Source organism: Gymnoscopelus microlampas (genome assembly GCF_963454915.1).
Source record: "Gymnoscopelus microlampas genome assembly, chromosome: 1".
NCBI classification, from domain to species: Eukaryota; Metazoa; Chordata; class Actinopteri; order Myctophiformes; family Myctophidae; genus Gymnoscopelus; species Gymnoscopelus microlampas.
The window spans coordinates 48,421,819-48,442,474 of record NC_139962.1 but is presented as its reverse complement, the minus strand read 5'-3'; the positions used below and the strand labels follow the sequence as shown (position 1 = coordinate 48,442,474).

The window sequence follows — 20,656 nt, the reverse complement described above, 5'->3', positions numbered from 1 at the left end:
TCTCCTTTTATGTTTCTCTCTCTCTTCCTCGCTCTCTCCTGACAGTTTAACCCCTGGTTCTCCTCAACATAGGGGAAGAGGCTAGTAAAGGTGTCTAGAATGTATGCGCCACTGCTCTCTAATCACAATCGCTCTCCCACTTTTGTTTTTCTCATGTGAGTCGGACTCCCCTATCTTATTCTCTCATTGTCTCGTACTTTTTCCCATCCGGCCACTTTTTCTCCTCTAAATGCTATCCACTTCTGTACCAAATATAGTTTGGTTGAGGAAGGAGATGACATTTGAGGTGGGTTTTCTTAGAGATACAACCTGGAATTCAATGGAACGGACATGTCTGTTCAAATCAATAGACAGAGAGAGAGAAATAACACAGCATTCCTCATTCCAGACTCACGGAGCACAGGAGAGACTGAAAGATGATTGACAATGGTTTGGCTTATATCATGGCCAGGTGCCGTAGCTATACAACCCAACATTCTACTACAGTTCACACATGACATGGTGGAATGCCATGTCCAGGGTTCAATTTGTCTGATATATTTGATATTTATGTTATATTAAAAATAAAATATATGTTACAGTAACCACATTAACCGTGGCATTCCTGTTTTCTAGATCTTTCCAATTGTTTCTTATTTTGATAAAAAAAATCAACAACAGCTGATCTACAGCTCACAATGCGTCACATTGCAACGCATCGTGAGCTTATATCTGCTATTTTTAATACTTTTGTGCGCCATTCTTGTATGAAGTGGCATTAAGAAGAAGAAAAAAAGATAGGGTTTTGTATTGCTCGAGAGCAACGAGTAGCTGCTGAGAATGAAGACTGAGTCATATATGAACAGAGCCCAACAGAAGGTGAATGACTTCCATTGACAGCTGTGTGTAATGAAGACACTGTTACCACACGCCTGCTGTCATCACTGGATCACACTCATCATTGGACACATAAAACACACCCAGGGAGAAACACACACCTCTCACACACCCACACATGTACACTCAGATACACATGCACACACACACACACACACACACACACACACACACACACACACACACACACACACACACACACACACAGAGAGGCTGACACACACACACACACACACACACACACACACACACACACACACACACACACACACACACACACACACAGCCAACAAGATGAACTTAGCAATTGCTGGTCATTTTGCATGCGATCATCTGCCATGGTGAGAATCATGGGTACGGGAGGGGTGAGCAGCACAGTAGCAAGGTGTTTCACATGTACGAGCATTGTACGAGCCTCCTAAGACTGAAGTCTTAGGAGGCACATACGGTATAGAGCCAAGACACCTTTTGGATGGCCGCTGCGAGCACTTATTTGTCGAAAGCGTTATGTACAGAGGGGGAAAGTAGAACTGTGTACTTTTTCTTTATACGATGCTTTCTTTACTATTGTATGTTTCAATGTTTTAAGAAAATATTCACTTTTCCCATTTACATTTACTTTCACTATGTATGTATTGTATCAGATAATTAATTCATTGACATCCATGGTGGGAATGTAATGCTAACCAAAAATTGCAGCGTCCTCCAGCTTGCTTTGCAACTATAAGATTCAGATTCCAGATTGAAGTTTCAGTCTTTATTTGTTGTATTCTCGTTCGCGCGTCTTACTTGTTTAGATTATATACCATTTGGAGGTCCCTACTATGTTTTATAAACCATATTTGGCTTGGAAATAGTGCACATTATGTAAATCCACCTGCCACTGGCCGGTCGTGTGTGTGTGTGTGTGTGTGTGTGTGTGTGTGTGTGTGTGTGTGTGTGTGTGTGTGTGTGTGTGTGTGTGTGTGTGTGTGTGTGTGTATGTGTATGTGTATGTGTGTGTGTGTGTGTGTGTGTGAGAGAGACATTTTTATAATACTAATCCTTTGTTTTTCCTCTTTCCATTTCAGAACCATCATGAACTGTAATCTGAAATTGATACAGCCTCGAGCCTTTGCTCAAAATCCACACCTCCGCTACATGTGAGTCACTGATTTCTCTTTTTAATTAACTATATCTATCACATCTCCACAGTCTACACGATTGATAATGATGGTGTGGATGGTGCTTCCACAGCTTAAGAGTCAAATATCTATTTTAATAGATATATTTTGCTCACGCGTGAGTCAGACATCTTGTTGAACATAAATGTCAAAATGTATAAATTAAATATAGCTTTAAAAAAGCAAATTGGTCATTAGGTCATTTAGAAACAGGAGTTTAATGCTTTAATCAGGGTCGTGACTAGAACTGTAGAATATCAGGGGCTCAACCTCATAGTCTGTACATTTTGCACACTGCCTTTTAAATGTTAGACATCATATTTCATAATTAACCTACCCGCTAATCACCAACACACTTCTTGCTACAGCCTGCGGGTGCTAGCTGGGCCCACAGTGAACTGTATATCACAGAGGAACATACTGTAAACAGTTTAACCCTTTGTTGCCATTTTGTGCAGCAATGTGAATGAGCAGTTTGGATATTATTAGTGCTTTTCCAAATCTATGCCCATAATGTAGACTCATCAGTTACTATAAAACCGTGTATTATTTATATTATTTAGAAGTAAACATTTCTTTTTTTTGTTGCTGCTCATTCAAAATGTCCTGGACTATGTATGGTTGAACGATCCAGGGCTGCATAACAGTAGCCAGGACGTAGTCACTCCTCTGGCTGTAATAAATGTTTTCAACAATAGCGAAACCAATAATTATAACTGTAAACAATTATACATGGCACTAATAGTAGTGTTTCAGCTAATTTCAGTTAATATCATGATTATACTGAGTACTGTGGTGTTATTGGAATGGCCATGATAATCGTACTGTGCAGATATGATACCAGCTCATCCGTATGTGACAGCTGGAGTGTACTGTAGTATTTAAGTAAAGTGCAGTTGATGATGTCACCGATAGCTGATTGAGCTGGGAGAAAACATTTCGACTCTGCGTGCACTTCCCCATTGCTTTGGAATGACACTTAGTGCCTTTCGATGATTGGATGCCTATATCTGCCAGTGTCTCTGCACTGCTGCCGTAAAGACAGACTTCCATTTAGGCCGAACTAGAATGGAGAAACAAACAATTTGTTCCAATAAGAGACGAGAAGGACGAGCAACAGGGAGGGAGGGAGAGTTTTGAGGGGAGCAAGATAAAGAACGAAAATTTGAGTTTGAGATCGACACAGAGTGATATATAAGGAGAGAGAGAGAGAGAGAGAGAGAGAGAGAGAGAGAGAGAGAGAGAGAGAGAGAGAGAGAGAGAGAGAGAGAGAGAGAGAGAGAGAGAGAGAGAGAGAGAGAGAGAGAGAGAGGTAATTTCTCTAGCAGCTGCTGCTGTGTCTATATGACAGCCTGTTATTAGCCAATTTGCCAGTGATAAACATAGAGGAATGGAATGTCTTTGCCTCTATACATTCAATGCTAGTCAGAGAGAAAGAGGGGCAGAGATTGGGTGAGGAAGATAGAGTGGGAGTGAAAGGGGATGAGATAAAAGGTGGGCAGAGAGAAAGGAGGAAAGAGGTACAACAGGAGGTGTCACTGGGAAGATAGAAGGTAAATGGAGAGGAGAGAGAGAGAGAGAGAGAGAGAGAGAGAGAGAGAGAGAGAGAGAGAGAGAGAGAGAGAGAGAGAGAGAGAGAGAGAGAGAGAGAGAGAGAGAGAGAGAGAGAGAGAGAGAGAGAGAGAGAGAGAGAGAGAGAGAGAGAGAGAGAGAGAGAGAGAGAGAGAGAGACCCCTGTGGAGATACTTACTTACTGTCCAAGTGAGGTGATTTTCATGTTTTTCCTCAAACCAGCAAGGTCTTTATCAGATCAGTTTCTTCCGAGTGTGTGTGTGTGTGTGTGTGTGTGTGTGAGTGTGCGACTGTGTACTGTGACCTCAACTTGTTTATTGTATACTGTAGAGCTCTTAAAGTCTCAAATAGCTTTTATAGGCTCACATTTAACAAAGGCAACAAACAACATGCAGCTCCTGTCCTTAGAGACCCTCGGGCAAGGAAAAATTCCAAAGAAGAGAAGAGAAAAATAAGAAAAAAGGCTCACAAAAGAGGGGACCCCCTCTTTTGGCATGCAGTAGTAGTGTGGCAATATCCAAATGCAAACTTTTAAAACGAACAGAGGACAAAAATCTGCTGGAAAGGCTGGTCCTGGGCCAAACAAGAACTGACTTTTAATGACCATTATTCAAAAGTGTATGTGGTTGTGGCTGTGGCCTTTCACAAAAATGCACATAACTTCTAAACAGATTAACATAACACCACAATTTGTATTAAAATGAAAAAAATCTATAATAATTAAGGCCCAGGAAGAGTTGACAATCGGTTCACATGCATCATGAAGTTACTGGCCATAAGGAGAAGAGGTGTAAGCACTTTTTTTTGTATTCATGTACTTTGATACCAGCCATTTAAAATCACAAGAGCTTTCTTTAGTGGAGCATAACCAATGGCCAGGGGTTAGTACTGCATTAGCACTGTTGAAGTAGTGCTTATACAGTGTTAGCCATTGTAGATAGATGTCCCTTTCACATACTTATCCTGCATCTATTCTGCATGAGTACTGCAGGCAGTTAGGATCAAAGCAATAGATGCAAATTATAATGGAAACAAGAGCAAAACTTGACCCAGTTCCTCTTGGGGATGGAGCCTAAATGAAGCATTAGTACTGTAGCTCAGCACACATGCACTTTCAAATGGGCTTTTCTGCAAACAGATACATCTTTCATAAAGCAGATAGGTGGCGTGGTCCTGTGAATGGTACTGTATCTTGTCAGTCCTTGAACAAAACACTCAACTCCTGCTGCCCACTCACTCATTCAAAGTTTCACTGGGTAAAAGAATCAACTGATGGCCTTCCCAAAACGTGAATTCACTGTAGATGCTGAGTTGAGTCGATGCTGTACTGACCCAATTCACCAGCAACCTGCAGATTAAAGTTTCATCTAGAGAGCCACAGGAGTAATTACAATGACTACTTCCTCTGATAGATTCAGAGACCAAATATAGAATTATTGCTACTTTTCAGTTGATATCTGAAATTATCTAGAGAAAAAAATATATTTTTATTTTATTTTTCATTTATTTGAATCTTGAATCTATCTTATATTCATTTATTATTCACCCCAAATTCTCCCTAATAAATGTTCCTGCATTATGGTTACCCATTAGAACCCTCTGGCAGGGTTTGGCCCCATAAAGCATGGTATAGATACACAAAAATCGCGAAACCAGTAATGTGTTGTAGTGGGTTCATAGTTTAGTTTATATGCACAATGATAAAACATAAAGGGTAACAGAATTGTTGTGATTAGCAGTCTCGAAGAGGTGCGTAGAGTACAATAAAGGCAGGTATCTACTTCATATACATACTGTATGAAAGACATAAGTGAAGATACTGGTAAAGATGAAAGTTGCAGCCAATTACAAATGGACAAATAAGTAATCCTGTGCTCCTCTCATCTTTCTTTGATCCTCTCTTCACATCTGCAGCTACAAGCACCGTCCAACGCTGTATCCATCCACGCCCACTACGGCATTCAACTCACACCTCACACACACGTGCACGCACGCGCGCGCACGCACGCACGCACGCACGCACGCACGCACGCACGCACGCACGCACGCACGCACGCACGCACGCACGCACGCACGCACGCACGCACACACACACACACACACACACACACACACACACACACACACACACACACACACACACACACACACACACACACACACACACACACACACACACAAACACACACACCCCTCCTCACAGAGAAGCCTATTGAAATAATTTCCATCATCAAAAGGCAACCCATAGCAGGGAAACAAGGTCCCGAAGCTTTCAGCTTGTTTGTGCAGATGCAAGCCACCCCCTCCTTTTTCTGTCATTTGAAGGTCCGATGGCGCCTTTGGGTGCGTGTCCTGTGTGTCCCAGCGTGTGTCAAATTAAAGGGCAGCGTCTGGATGGCCGGGCAAGGCTCCCCTCTTTTATTCCAGCATGTCGGAAGGAGACAGCCAATAAATCTAGAGGGAGCCTCGTCACCGAAGGGAGACGAAAGGTCAGTCCCAGTGGGGGAGCTGAAGGGAAGTGGAGAGAGTGTCTCCCTCATTAAATCTTCCTCCCCTACGCCTACGTGAGATGTTTTACTCCCAAATGTCACTTTCACACCGGCTGGCTGAACAGCCAGTGTGAAGACTGGCTCGCTGGCTAACTGGCTAACTGGCTGATGACTGACTGACAGGCTGGCTGGTTGATTGATTGACTGACTTAACAATATGTTTATGGTGGGGCACAGAAAAGGCCAGCCATCTAGAATGTCTGTATGTCTGTATGTCCCCTGAGTAGGCTGACTAAGGAAAGTAGACCAATCACAGGGAATTATACAGCAAAGCTGACAATGCTACACCAATCACAGTCTCCACAAAAGTAGACTGTAGGGTGGATGATGATTTTAGCCCTTTTCATCTCCGAGGAGAAAAGCCTGGTTACGACCTAATGCAGAGCGTGTCTATAGAGCGGGACTTCCGTCGCGTGTACTTCTACGATCGGTCTTATTCGACAAATCACAACACAGGTTTCATGCGCAAGGAATGTAAACAGATCTTTAAAGCCTCAATATAATTTCCTTGGGCAGTACTTCCGCCAAATTGCAGTACTTCCATTTAGACACTTAATCGGCTAGGTCTCGCCAGCGTGGATTTAAGCATCTCGTCACACCTGGCTTGGGTCAAACTAATTACACTGGGTGTGACTGCACACCTTTTGTGCATTGAGCTAATCGATGTACTCAGGATAAATCAGCCACACTCAGGAGAGCCTCTGGGTTCAATCTGATTTTTATTTTTCTGCTTCCTCACCTCCTATCCGTGACCCAGAAATCGATCGCGTTTGATTTAGAGCCCACACAACTTTTTATCTGCTTGTATTTTAATGATGTTTATTTTAAAAGTCGATTGATGAATGGCCAGAAGTCAGGGTAATTCTTCACACTGCACAGTTCAACGAGAGGAACCACCCGTCCCAACTGACCACTTTTAGAGGTCTGATAGAGTGCAAGTGTTTCACTTGATTAAACTGTCTGGAAGCGACATGCTGAAATTTGCTATTTTCCTCTGAAAAATAGTAGTCAAAGCAGTTAAAGCAGTTAATTCTAATTAGTAGTAGTTTCACATTGCAGATCCTACTGCTAAGCTCTCTTTAGCACATCAGCACATCATTGCTGCTTCATTCCCAATATCCTAAAGTGTACACCTAGTATTATGCTATCCATAGCTACAGATTGCTCTGGGAAGCCATGCTGTTTTTAGACCCTGTCTTCTTTACTGTTTTTGAGGCTTGTCTTCTTTATTAGACAGTACAGTTTCTGCCCAACAGCGACAAATTATGCACATTTGCTAGAGAGCTAGGGTGAGATGACTTGACTTCTAAGTTCTAACACAAATAATGAGCTGGATTTAAATTGTCATGATTAGGTCTGTGTCACTGGACACGGTTACTTGCACACAATAATGTGACTAATGTCTGTACTGTGATTAAGACAATAGTTTGAGCAAGCTCTATACATGCCTATGCAAAAAGAGATATTTATTTTAAAGAAAGCACAGTCATGTTTTCCCAAGGGGAATACAGACTCGCCATTCTGTAGGAGATCTTCTGAAAATGTCAGTTTAATGCTGTTTGTCACTTTACTTCCATCCATTAGTGATGTGCGGGTTATGGTCGCCTGCAAGATATCAAGGGGTGGCTGCACATTAAAAGTACTCTTTGAGTGTGTCTTTAAGTCACTGAGGATTGTGCCATGTGGGTGCTGGCAAAAGAGTTAGACACAATAAATATCTTCAAGCATATTGCGCATCTCTTTTTCTCTTAGAGAGAGGGGGAGGGAGGGGGAGAGAGAGAGAGAGAGATTTCTTATTAATAGCTGATTTGTTTTGATTCAACTTTTTGTCATTTCAGCAAATGAAAGGTCAGCCGTTTCTTTTTAGCTTGCTTATAGATTAGGCCTATACTGAATGTGTTTTTGTGCCTCTCTCCGTGGTGCTGAATAAGCACATCGCCAGGGGGCATATAAATACATAGCCTGCAGGTTGTGCATGGATAATCTAATCACAAAAAGTACCACTTAGGCCTACTGTAAAGTCACATTCAAAGAAGTGCCAAGAAGTGCCTATACTTTTCCAAAACACAACTGTGACCCGCCTTCATTTCAGGCCGTGCCCCCCCCAAATAATTATATTTAAACTGGGGACCCCCCCATCCTGACAAGCACTTGGAATTGTAGGAGTTGAGGCATTCAATTTAGTTTGACTCGGTTCCACAGATAAATAATGTGAAAATAGCCGATCTACAAGCTCACAACGCCTCGCATTGCGAGGCGTTGTGAGCTTGTAGATCGGCTATTTTCACAATAGTTGGCCAATGTTTGATCAGTTTTTATAGTATAGTTTGTTGATTACTTTTGATGCAATACTGGTCTTCTTCTCTTTTTTTTTTGTTATTAAAAAGGTCTAAAAAGTCCTTAAATTGTCACTTCACTGACATCTTGGGTCCCCCCAAAAATCCTATTGGGACCCACAGGTTGAGAGCCACTGATTAAGACCCACTGGAGTCATGCAGCCGACCAAGATGAACGTTTTGTGCCACCGTACCGTGTGCCGTAGTGTGCCAATACATTCTTCTGGGCTATGGGATCTCTTTTTGAAACAGCTCCTTTTTGGTGTTCCCAATGAGACTTCCAAACAGTGTTTCTTATCTACACGGGGAAATCCTTAGTGTTAATTTACACTTTTGAAACTCTGAATGTGTAGAAATGGGGTCCATTTAGTCCAGTTAGATTAAAAAACAGTATGGTTACCTGGGTGGCACTTGTCTGTTGCGTCTGCCGTCTTAATGCTGCACACAGGTCCTTGTGGTCCCATTTGTAAACTCCTCAGTGTTAGAGGATGTACGTACGTGTGTATCTCTACCCACTCACACACACACACACACACACACACACACACACACACACACACACACACACACACACACACACACACACACACACACACACACACACACACACAGTGTTGTGTGAGCATGGCCTCTCTGTGCTCTGTGTGTGGGCGCCAGCGCTAACGCTAGGACTTTCTAGAGCGTGGTAGATTGGAGGTTGGTGTTGGATAAAGGTTGACTGGATCCTGCTGGTTATCCTCTCATTTCCTACCACCCACTGATACACACACGCACACATGCTCTCACACACACACGCACTCACAGACCAAAGCTAAAGTTCTGCTATGCCTAGGTATTTGGCTCTGCGGGATAACTGCCAATGCATGTACATGGTGTGTGCATGCAAGTCTGTGCACCTCTGTGTCTGTGTTTGTGTGCCTGTGTGTACACTCACAGTTTGAGTAAAGGAGCAAACTTGAGGAATTTTGTGTTCACTTTCTACACACGCACACACACACACACACACACACACACACACACACACACACACACCATCAGGCACAACAACCAATGGTCCATTTCTCCCACACTGTGATTTCCTGTAGTGCATCGTGGGTGGTGACGTTTTTTTTTACCCACTCTGTAACATAATCAGAGAGGTGTGAGTGTGTGTGTGTGCGTGTGTGTGTGTGTGTGTGTGTGTGTGTGTGTGTGTGTGTGTGTGTGTGTGTGTGTGTGTGTGTGTGTGTATGCACACGCGCACGTACATACTGTAGAACAGCCTTTCTAACTACGTCTATATACAGTACAGTACATATAGCATACATACAGTATATATTATTAGAGGTGCCGAATGTTCTGTCGTCTAATGTATAGTCTACTACTGCCTGAATGTATGTGCTGCAGTGTTTGGTTGTACTACTGTAAGTCCTGTATGTCCATGTAGTTTAGTGCTCCATGTAGTTTTGTGGTAGTTCTGTTGTATGTTGGTAGTTTTGTAGTATATTGGTAGGCCATGCTAATCATTTGGTTAGTTGTACTGCTCACTGTGCCATTGAAATTTGACCTTTGGCCAAGTACTTATAATCAGTTTATCCTTGAGTCCAAGTGGATGTTTGTGCCAAATGTCATGAAATTCCCTAAAGGCGTTCTTGAGATATCGCGACGGACAGACAGATTAACGGACGAACAACGCAAAAACATAAAGCCTCTGGCACAGCTATCTGCCGGCAGAGGCATAAAAACTGCAACTCATTAACATAGTATTATCCAGAAGAGCGAAAAGTAGCTTGGTCAGGCCCAGTTACACAGGGCAACATATGACAGTTGATAATTTAGCAGTCGTTGAGGCTTTTGGAAGAACAAACAAGCAGCTCATATTGATTCTGCACGCATCCATGAATTCATACTGGGTTCAAATTTACATTCCATCCTTAGCCAAATAGTCAGCAAACCCCTGGGAGCTAGGATACGCTGGGATAATCTCACTGTAAACATAAACAGGAGGACTCTGTCACCTTGTGATACTGCTGCGAGGGAGACAAGCTGTCTGTCTGTCTGTCTGTCTGTCTGTCTGTCCGAATGTATTTCTAATGTACAGTATGTATATGCCCAATTAAAAAAATTATATGTCATTTCAGGAATGTTTATTACACAGTACAATGACTAAAGCAGAGTACAGAGGTCAATGTAGGGAATCTTTTATCCTTTTTTTGCGGGGGAGGGGGTTCTAAATGAACACCACCAATCATGCTCGCTGGAGTGCCCTGGTGCACTACTGCTGGGAGTTTAACCCACATCTCTGAGATGGTGGGCAAGCGAGCGAACGGTTTACCTCTATGCCACCGGACACCCCTACAGCTGGGTTATATTTTTAACTGTTTCCTTTGCACTCATTCTTTTTCCTCCACATTTCCCCAGTGCTTTTGTGTCGGTCAATATGCCCTCTGCTAGTGGCTTTTATCTATAGAAAGTTCTCTGAATACAAAATATTGCAATTGGGTTTATCCTGCAATATGTTAACATTAAAAAAGAAAACATTTGAGAATCAGAATTAATGGTAATGGTTAGAATGTGCTTACTGAAGATGTAATGAGAAATTTCCTTTCTACTTGATTTGACCGAGGTTCTGCACTACACCTAAATATTAAGAAAGCTTTCATTTTTGCAAAACTTTTGCTGCAACGGAAACTCCAGCCTCTTGAGATATGGATATTGCAATGCTTATTGTGATGTTGCTCTATTTGTGATAACCTGTAGCCGTAGTAGCAAAGCAGTTTCTCATTAAATAATTGCACAGAGCCTAGATACTGTGGATCGTAGCTATAATACAGTACATAGTACAGCTGCTCCTAATTAGTGCTTCTAGTCCTCTGTTCCATGTAATGGCTTTAGGAATATAACTGGGGGTTATATAGTAGTTGGTTGTTAGCGTATCTACTAGCTCCAACAATAGAAGAGCTTGGATGCTGTTATGGTGTTTTTTATGTCTAGTAGTAATTTGCACCATAGATCAAACACGTTTGTACCACAGGAATAAAAAAGCTACAGAATGATAGTGCCGTATCTGGACCATAAAGGAACGGCAGAAATACGAGTCCGTATCCGGTGGCGGGGAATAAGATCAGCGCTCAGAGACCAGAGTTTTTCTTTCTCAACCAATTCCATTTTATTGTCAAGAGTTCTCGGCAAATCCATACATACAAGTCAATCGTCGTACAGCGCCCTTTGTTCATAGAAATCGGCTTCACTGAACGTGACATCTGTGTGTACCCAAAAACACAGAGTCCTGCTCACTCGTAATGCGAGACATTATATAGCAAACAGTTAACACAAATAGCCTATCTTCAGTCTGTGACTGTCAATCACATGCTTGGGCCCGCCCCTGCTTAGTCAGCACAATGCATTTAGGATCTGCCTCGAGTTGTATACGTGACATTATTCTCTTAAACCTTATCTATAGAACGGTACTTTTCCATATGCTCACGTTATAACATTATTATTCAACATTTTATTAGCTTCGAAATGAGTCTAAACAGTAACATGTCTGACGTGGTATAAATGATTTAGATGATTAAAATGACTTAGAAGAAACGCATTCTTCTGTAGCTGTTGGGAACGTCGGATCACAGAGTGATCATATTGGTTTTTCCCTCGGATCTATTTTACTAAAACTAAAGTCCTATCTATCTGTGAAATTAGAACAAACTAGTACACATTTGTATAATGAATTCTGTGGTTTTACTTATTTCAGCCTGCTGGTTTGAGAGAGCAGCCGGCAACAGGCATTCTCGCATATTATTAGAATGCTTGCGCTGTGTGAACAAAAGAATGGCTCGGGCGTGGTGTCATCAAATCACACTTGAGACAACTAGAAGCTCGCCCCCGCTACGCGGGGGCTCGCGTCTAGCCCGCGGCCACGCCCACGTAGCGCCCGCGGCCACTTGGCAGCGCATATAAGTGGCGTAGCGTCATGAGGGCCAGTGCGGCCGTGGATGATATGTGGCATAGAGGGGCAGATTGTAAATCTCCAGAGCAGAGGAAACATCCGTGGGCTACCATTGGTTCAGCGATGTGTGCGGTCGCCCTGCGGCCCCTCCTCCTCCACCAATGTGCAGTATTGAGAGCCCTGACGTCACAACATTTGGAGTGATGGGCACTGCACTCTGGTTGGTTAGGGTACACCTAGGGCTCAGGTAGAACCCAGTTAAAGGCTGCATGGGCAAACCCAGTTAGGACCCGCCTTGGTCCCACATAAACGTGGCTAGTTGGGGCCCACCTAAGGCCCAGGTAGAACACACGTATGTCCCACAAGGGCATCCCAGTTGGGACTGAAGTGGATCCCGCTGACATTGCTGACATGGGGTCCATATGGTTTAGCCCACCTTGAAACCATATGGGAACTACGCTGGCATGCTGGCTGGAATGCAAACGCTGCATCATACCTGCAGTGTGTAGTTTGATGTTGTGTGTGTAACAGACATACCTGCAGTGTGTAGATCAATGTCCATATGAAAGTCAATGCCCAGCAGTGTTGTTTTTTTCTCCAGCAGAGTTTCTAGTGTCTCTATCTCTCTCTGGAAGAGGTTGCACATGAACTCTGCAGCCGCACTGAGGCGCTCCAACACAAACACTCTGACATTAAGCTGCTTCACACAACAAACATCAGCACCACGCTGCTGTTTGTCCAAAAGACACAATATCTCCTCTCCCACCGACGTCATGTGTTCATGTATCGACAGCCGTACAAACTCCTTTTGACACATTTTACCTCGTTTATCCAGCTCTCACTGACTCTCCCCTAATACAGTGGTTGTCAACCTGTCGGTGGGGACCCCCCACAGGCCAATGTTAAAATGGTAGCAGTTGTTCCTCAACATAGTGTGAATGTGCGTGCGAAGTTGACCGCAATCGGACGCTGCATTCATGATTAGCGGCATTTTGTTCTAAACGGGCCACTCCTGCAAACTTTAGATGAGAATCTTAGCCAATCGGGATGGAATATGAAATATTAAACAGATCCGTCGTGATCACATGACTATAGAGATCATGTGTACCGATTTGTCGGTGCATGACACTGGCGCGCAACGATGTATTTATTGTTTTTAACGCTAATTTCAATTGACTCTGGAACAGCCATTAGTCTGGCGAGGACCTGCGCGACGCGTTGTCGGCTTGTAGATGAGCTAGTTTTCGGTGCATGACACTGGCGCAAGTAAGTATGAATAATTGTTAAAGGCTGATGTCAATGTACTGTAAAATAACCATTTGTCTTGAGAGGACCCGAGAAATGGTCCTCACAATGTGTATGTGTTGAAATTCTGCTATACTTGGTCCTCACAAGTATAGCAACACACACACAGACACGTAGCCTACGTGGTCCTCACAAGTATAGCAACACACACACACAGACACGTAGCCTACGTGTGAAGTTAAATAAGCACATTAACCTGGCATGGGCAGGCGCTTCATCCGTGGGCCGTGGTGTGTAGTCCTTTTTCTGCGAGGCATCGTAACTGTGGTGGCTTGCGTTGCATAAAAGTGAATGGAGTTTGTTGGTCCGTGCGTATGTGTGTGTGTGTGTGTGTGTGTGTGCGAGGCAGTCGACGTGAACGGAGTTTGTTGGTGCGTGCGTGTCTGTCGACGCTGATTGGCTGCATGTTGCTGTGACGTTGAAATGGGGTGCCAGGTCTGCTTTGTGTGTAAGCGATTTTGGGCTCATTTGGGCGCGCTTTTGGGCTGTTTTCCATAGATCACGGCAGGGCTTGTTTCTGTCCCGTGACGGATGTGGCAAAGAAGGTGCAAACGAACCATCCGGAAGTAAAGTGCGAGATGAAATATATAGCACTTTTTGATTATTAGAGAAGGAGACAGATGTGAAGGTGGAAAATGGAATGTAGGAGGTTATATATTTTTTCATGAGCGATTTTTGTAGCAAGTTGTGAGTGAATTGGGCCACTCCTGTGGGCGGGGGGCTGATTAGAACCATTGGGGTTTGGGAAGGAGACGCTCTCTGTTTGAGTGGTAGGATGGACAGGACGGCTGGAGGTGCTATCTTGATTACCTCCACTGTGACAGACGACCACAGCCGTTCTCTCCCAACGAGCCTTTTGGTCCCCTAACATTATGAGACCCTTAACCGTTTGTGTTTATATGTATTAATATCATAATAACTACATATTCCACTGTATCAGCCTTGAAATACACGACAATAGATTAGAAAACAGAGAGAGAGAGAGAGAGAGAGAGAGAGAGAGAGAGAGACACAACGAAAGAGACCAAGATGTGGAAGAAGAAAAGAGACCACACTAGAGCCCTTTACTGTCAGTCACTAGTACACACCAGCAGCTAGAGTGCAGTTTCACTGGGACTTGTGTTACCCGACGGATCATGAACACATTGTAGAAGTTCAACCCTCTACTGTGTTCCCATCATCACGATGAAGAGATCTCTGCTGGGCGATGGCACCATCCTCCTGTATCATAATGTATAGATATCATGCATCTTTTACAATGCTCTCCTTGAGACAACTTATGATATGACAGTTGTAGAAGTAGCAAACTATGCATAGTACAGTAATATACACATTTATCAGTACAGTACATTCCTCCTGGATGTAGTCTTGCGTAGACAGAAAACTATTCCACAATCTCCGAATGCTATAGTCTGGAACTACACCTCCCGAGGAAGGACGCTGTCATCTGTTTGTCATTTCCGTTCACAAAATATATTTTAAAATATCTTTACATTTTATTTTTTAATTTTCATTTCTGCTACTAGCTAAGCAACAGGCTATATATGCTTCCATGATTTTGATTTATATTAGGAAAGGGAAGTGGGGAGGAGGCTTCACATCCGCTTTATCGCTTGATCATTTTCAGAGCTTCCGTGCTCCAGACTGTATGACCGGAAGCATTTGAAGATTATGGGAGACAACAGTCTGGCTCACGAGACTATTCTGGATGTGAAGCTGGTGCGCTTCCTCTGATCCCTTCCTTGGCTGTGGGTGCTCAGCTACAGTCAATACTAAACTTAAAACTAATAATAATAATACAACATAATGAAAAAGTAACAGAGGAGGAAATAGCGGCACTCCAAATAATAAAAATGCAAAACTGCTGGCCCAGATGCACTTTTTTAAATTATGTAATAGATATACTGGTGTATATTTTATTACTGCTGCTGTACATAAAGTTCATAATGTACATCATGTTCATATAATGCATTATGGCATGAACCTTCACCTTCAGATCATTGAATCAAAAAATTCCTCTTTTTATATTGCATACAGTCATCTTCACCTATGTAGGGAAAATGTACAGAATGCATTCACCAATAGAAAGGTATCAGCATAAATAATGACACAGACATAAAACAAATATCCTTCAAATAAAAACACATTGAATCAGCATAAACACTAACATCATCAAGGAACCACATTCCACACACAGTCGATGTCTATTCAATGTAGGCTCCAGGACCCATACAAAGAACACAGCATACCGATAGTGTAAATATCTAATCTATATCTACAAGCTCATAACGTGTTGCAGTGTTACACGTTATGTTTGTAAATGTGTTTGAATTTCGTTGTTGTTGCTCAAATCAGGTACTGTACGCCAGGGCTTAAGTCAATAAGCTGTGTGTGTGTGTGTGTGTGTGTGTGTGTGTGTGTGTGTGTGTGTGTGTGTGTGTGTGTGTGTGTGTGTGTGTGTGTGTGTGTGTGTGTGTGTGTGTGTGTGTGTGTGTGTGTGTGTGTGTGTGTGTGTGTGTGTGTGTGAGTGTATGCGTGTGTGCGCACATAATATAACAATCAATTCACAAGAAATACTTTGAGCCTGAGTTATTGAATAGATTCAGGCTGTGTGTGTGTGTGTGTGTGTGTGTGTGTGTGTGTGTGTGTGTGTGTGTGTGTGTGTGTGTGTGTGTGTGTGTGTGTGTGTGTGTGTGTGTGTGTGTGTGTGTGTGTGTGTGTGTGTGTGTGTGTCCATGCATGCGTGTGTGTTAGTGTATAAAATTCACAACAGATACTGTCTTTGAGACAGGCTATGTGTGCGTGCGTGTGTGTGTGTGTGTGTGTGTGTTATTGCGTGTGTGTGTGTGCGTGCGTGCGTGCGTGTGTGTGTTACCCTGAGCTGCCAGTCAGAGCTGCTTTAGGGTCTTAATTACTTTCCTTTGCTGCGTTCAATCAATGCCTGAGCTACATGGGGCGGGAGTGATGCATGGGCGTGAAAATACTCTGACATATTTCACATTAATATTGAGCGCTAATGCAGCATTTATGAAGCAGCATAGTCTCTGTCAGTCTGCACTAATAAGACATGAAACAACGTGGCAGAGCAATAGAAGGACTGAAAGATGTAGACGTTCAGAGAGAGGTAGGACATACGGGTTGACAGACAGTCTGACAGTCAGACAGACATACAGAGACGTACAGTTATAGTGCAGACAGGTTGCCAGACGGACACATGCTCTATACAGACAGACAGGCTAGCAGACAGACACGTAGCATTGCTGCCGGGCTGAAACCTCATATCTCCATAATTCAACTTTTTATGTTATCAATTTTTATTTTGTGAAAGTGGTATAGTGTGTCAGTGGGTTTTATAAATACTGAACCAATGATAGGTATTAACAAGAGCTTGTGACAAGTAATAACCACATTGGATCCATTGGAACACAGGTTCTTTTTTTTCTTTCTTTTTTTCTTTTTTACATTTCCTGAAAGGTTTTGGACATACAAGGTTTCCACCCAGCAGCTATGATAGGGTGATATTTTTGGGAAAGAGGTGAGCCCGCCAATAGTGGGGGCGTGGCAACTGATTATTTTCCCTAACAGAGAAGGGTGGACTTCCCGTGGCGCACTGGCGAGATTGGATTAGGTGGAATATTCAGTGGGTGTGTTGCAGGTGGATTCAATCATGACCAATCAAATGATCAATATTCATTACCTTTAAGTGCATATTGGTACTTTTAACAGTCATGGAAGACTAGCCTTGGAAACACAATTTCTTCCAAGAGCAAAGGAAGAAACATGCAGTTAATATGTCTGGCACTGTTCCTATGAGAAGCAATTCTCCATCTAAAGCCCAGCTCATAGTGAGAGACTCATGCCAAAATGTACCACAGAGAGGCACAGGTGGCCATTAAACTTCACAATGCTTAGGGGGCATTTAATCGAGTGGATTGGCATAGTGGATAGGCTTATATATTGTTGCTGTCGGTTGGAAACCTTGTATGTCCAAAACCGTTAATCTACAATTAGTTAATTTAGCATCGATGTCAGTTTATGTACTTTAATCCTATATATATATATTGCCTATTTGAAAATTGCTGCTCTGCAAGCAACATAATTGTCGGTCCTTGACATAAAATAGGTTTTGGTATGTTGGGTATGTTTGAGTACCCTGGGCAGTCTACTGAACTCTCCATCCATGTATGTCCCATGAAGCCTCCCTATTCTGGGCATGCCATCATAGGGTAACTTTAGGCAAAAATAGTAGATCTACAAGTTCACAATGCATTGCAATGCGACACATTGTGAGCTTGTAGATTTTCTAGACTATTTTCGGGTTTGGTGTAGAGGGACAAAAGGAGGGTACCAAGGGTAGACCCCTGGGGTCAACAAAGTATAGGGTTTAACTGGTTAAACATTACATAAGTACTGTAAGAAACATAAAGGTTATTTCTATTATTAATAATAAAGGTTCTGTACTACTATTTAATCATTAATTATTATTTGCAATGTTTTTGTATTAGTATTCTTTATAGGAGTTCAACAATCTACAATTTGCCTTAATTACTTGCGTGGGCATGGCTCATTTACAAGGATAAGAGTATTATGTCACACAGGTTAAATGTTGAAATATTCAATGTCAAACTTAATTGAAAAGTTAATTGATATCTACCGTTAAGTGGCAAGATTGATCAGCATGGAGCTAGTGCCCGAGGAAGATGGATGTGGAGAAATAGTTTTCTGTCTGCAATCACAAACGCATCACAGTGCAATTAAATTGCAAAAGTTTGAAGAACTATGTTCTATGCTTCCAGCAACATCTTTTAGTTTAAGAAATGAGGAATAAATCGTTATCTCTGGCCTCGGGAACTAAGTTTTGTCTACAGCATACTTTCTCTGGATTTAGACAGATTTTAAAAGAAATTATAATGAGAATGGACTGAGTCAGAAACCACATCCACAAAAAAAAATGGCAAGGACAAGGTTTGTTTTGATTTTGCCATTACATGCACCAGAAGAAACAGTGCACTGATGAGCTGGGCTAAGTGTAATAATGTCTAGCTGACCAATCAGTAAGCCTTTCATGAATTAGAAACATACAGTGTATGGACCTTATGCCTTCAATGTTCTCTTCACAGTTTTGTTGGATACAAGCATTTAACCGTTACTGTGTTATTAGAATGCATTTACACCAAAATTGCAGTGTGCTGCTGATTTGCAAACGATACGCCCCCTACTGCCCTACTGTGCCTGTCCTCCCAGCAAGTACATGCAGGCGAGGGAAAACATGCCACCGTGCCTCAGGAAATTGTCAATTTGCCCGCACCCCGAGCACCTCACGCCAATATGCCTCAATGCCTGCCCCAAAATAGGCCACATAGAGGGACATACAGATAAGACACGGTGACAGACAGGCTGACTGAATGACAAAGCATATGGACCGAGAGACGGAGAAGATGAAGTGACGTGAATGAGAGAGACAGTGGTTGGCGTAACATGAATCTGAATGAGAGATGACGAGAAAGAGAGACAGGATGAGGGAGCGAGAAAAAGAGTTGTCAAAGGTGTGTGTGTGTGTGTGTGTGTGTGTGTGTGTGTGTGTGTGTGTGTGTGTGTGTGTGTGTGTGTGTGTGTGTGTGTGTGTGTGTGTGTGTGTGTGTGTGTGTGTGTGTGTGTGTGTGTGTGTGTGTGTGTGAATCGGATGTGTTTGGTGGTAGGACATTTAGCTCTGTTTCTCCTAGGGGACTCTCTCGCTCTCGCTCTCGCTCTCGCTCTCTCTCTCTCTCTCTGTCTCTCTCTGTGTGCTGTCAACAGTACCGTGACGTAAGGTATGTTGGTTCGATAGCTAGTCTGTATCACAAATCAGAAGAGATACTGTCTGTCTCACAGCCACACTGTACACCAGTAGGGCTGCCGGGTCGAAACCTTCAAACACTGGTAAAGTTCACTGGGGTCCCCCAGAGGTCTTTACTTGGCCCCCTCCTTTTTTCCCTTCACATCAAATTTGTTTGCCGAAAATAGCAGATCTACAAGCTCACTGTAGATCTGCCATTTCCGCTGAATGTTCGTCTACAATGAAATGCCCAGAATAGGGACGCTAGGGTTCATGTGGTCAAACTGATATGCTTCATTTCCATTATGGGTAAAATTGCCAGGGTGATTTGTTTATTTCTGGAACACATTTCTTATATGGCGGAATCCAATACAAAAAGTAACGTTGTGACCCTCCAGCGGCAGTGATGTCAGACTTCGGTGCTCTGTTGCATGTGCAATTGTTGACATACTTTTTCTAAGCCTTCTATATCCTAGGGGAAGTCACCAGGTCACAGATGTTTTGCGGCAGCGCCTTGCTGTAATTGCAGAGGGAGCAGGGTGGGTTTATTTATTTTTTCCCCCAACTGAGCAATGATCCTTGCAAACGTTGTGCAAACGTCCTGCAACAATCATACAGTTACATACATTCACACCCAGTAGCTGCACAGTATGACCACCGCGTGTGTGTGTGTGTGTGTGTGTGTGTGTGTGTGTGTGTGTGTGTGTGTGTGTGTGTGTGTGTGTGTGTGTGTGTGTGTGTGTGTGTGTGTGTGTGTGTGTGTGTGTGTGTGTGTGTGTGTGTGTGTGTGTGTGTGTGTGTGACGGACAGCTGTGTGGCTGAGATGTGACATGCTGGGTTCAGATAATAACACACGGCGTGTGTTGTGTGTGCATGTATGCCTCTTTGACAGTCATCTGCCTGACACGCTTTGTTCACACGCCGTTACAATCTCCCTACCTTCCTCATCAGGCTTCTGCCATCATCCCTCATGCGGTGTGTGTGTGTGTGTGTGTGTGTGTGTGTGTGTGTGTGTGTGTTTGTGTTTGACAGACAGTTGTCTGGCTGAGAGCTGACATGCTGTGCAAACACACATAGGGAGCTGTCAATCATTGACGACCGGCTAAGAATCC

General features: G+C 43.0%; 1 protein-coding gene across 1 annotated transcript in view; it reads left to right on the top strand.

The window, feature by feature from the left end:
- ntrk3b (neurotrophic tyrosine kinase, receptor, type 3b) overlaps nt 1-20,656 on the top strand; it is a gene marked incomplete at both ends in the record, with an annotated part of 250,628 nt that overhangs the window by 39,494 nt on the left and 190,478 nt on the right. The window contains one exon of the mRNA XM_084052140.1: nt 1,947-2,018. Within this exon, the coding sequence (XP_083908266.1) occupies nt 1,947-2,018 (72 nt within the window). The remainder of the gene's footprint in view (nt 1-1,946; nt 2,019-20,656) is intronic.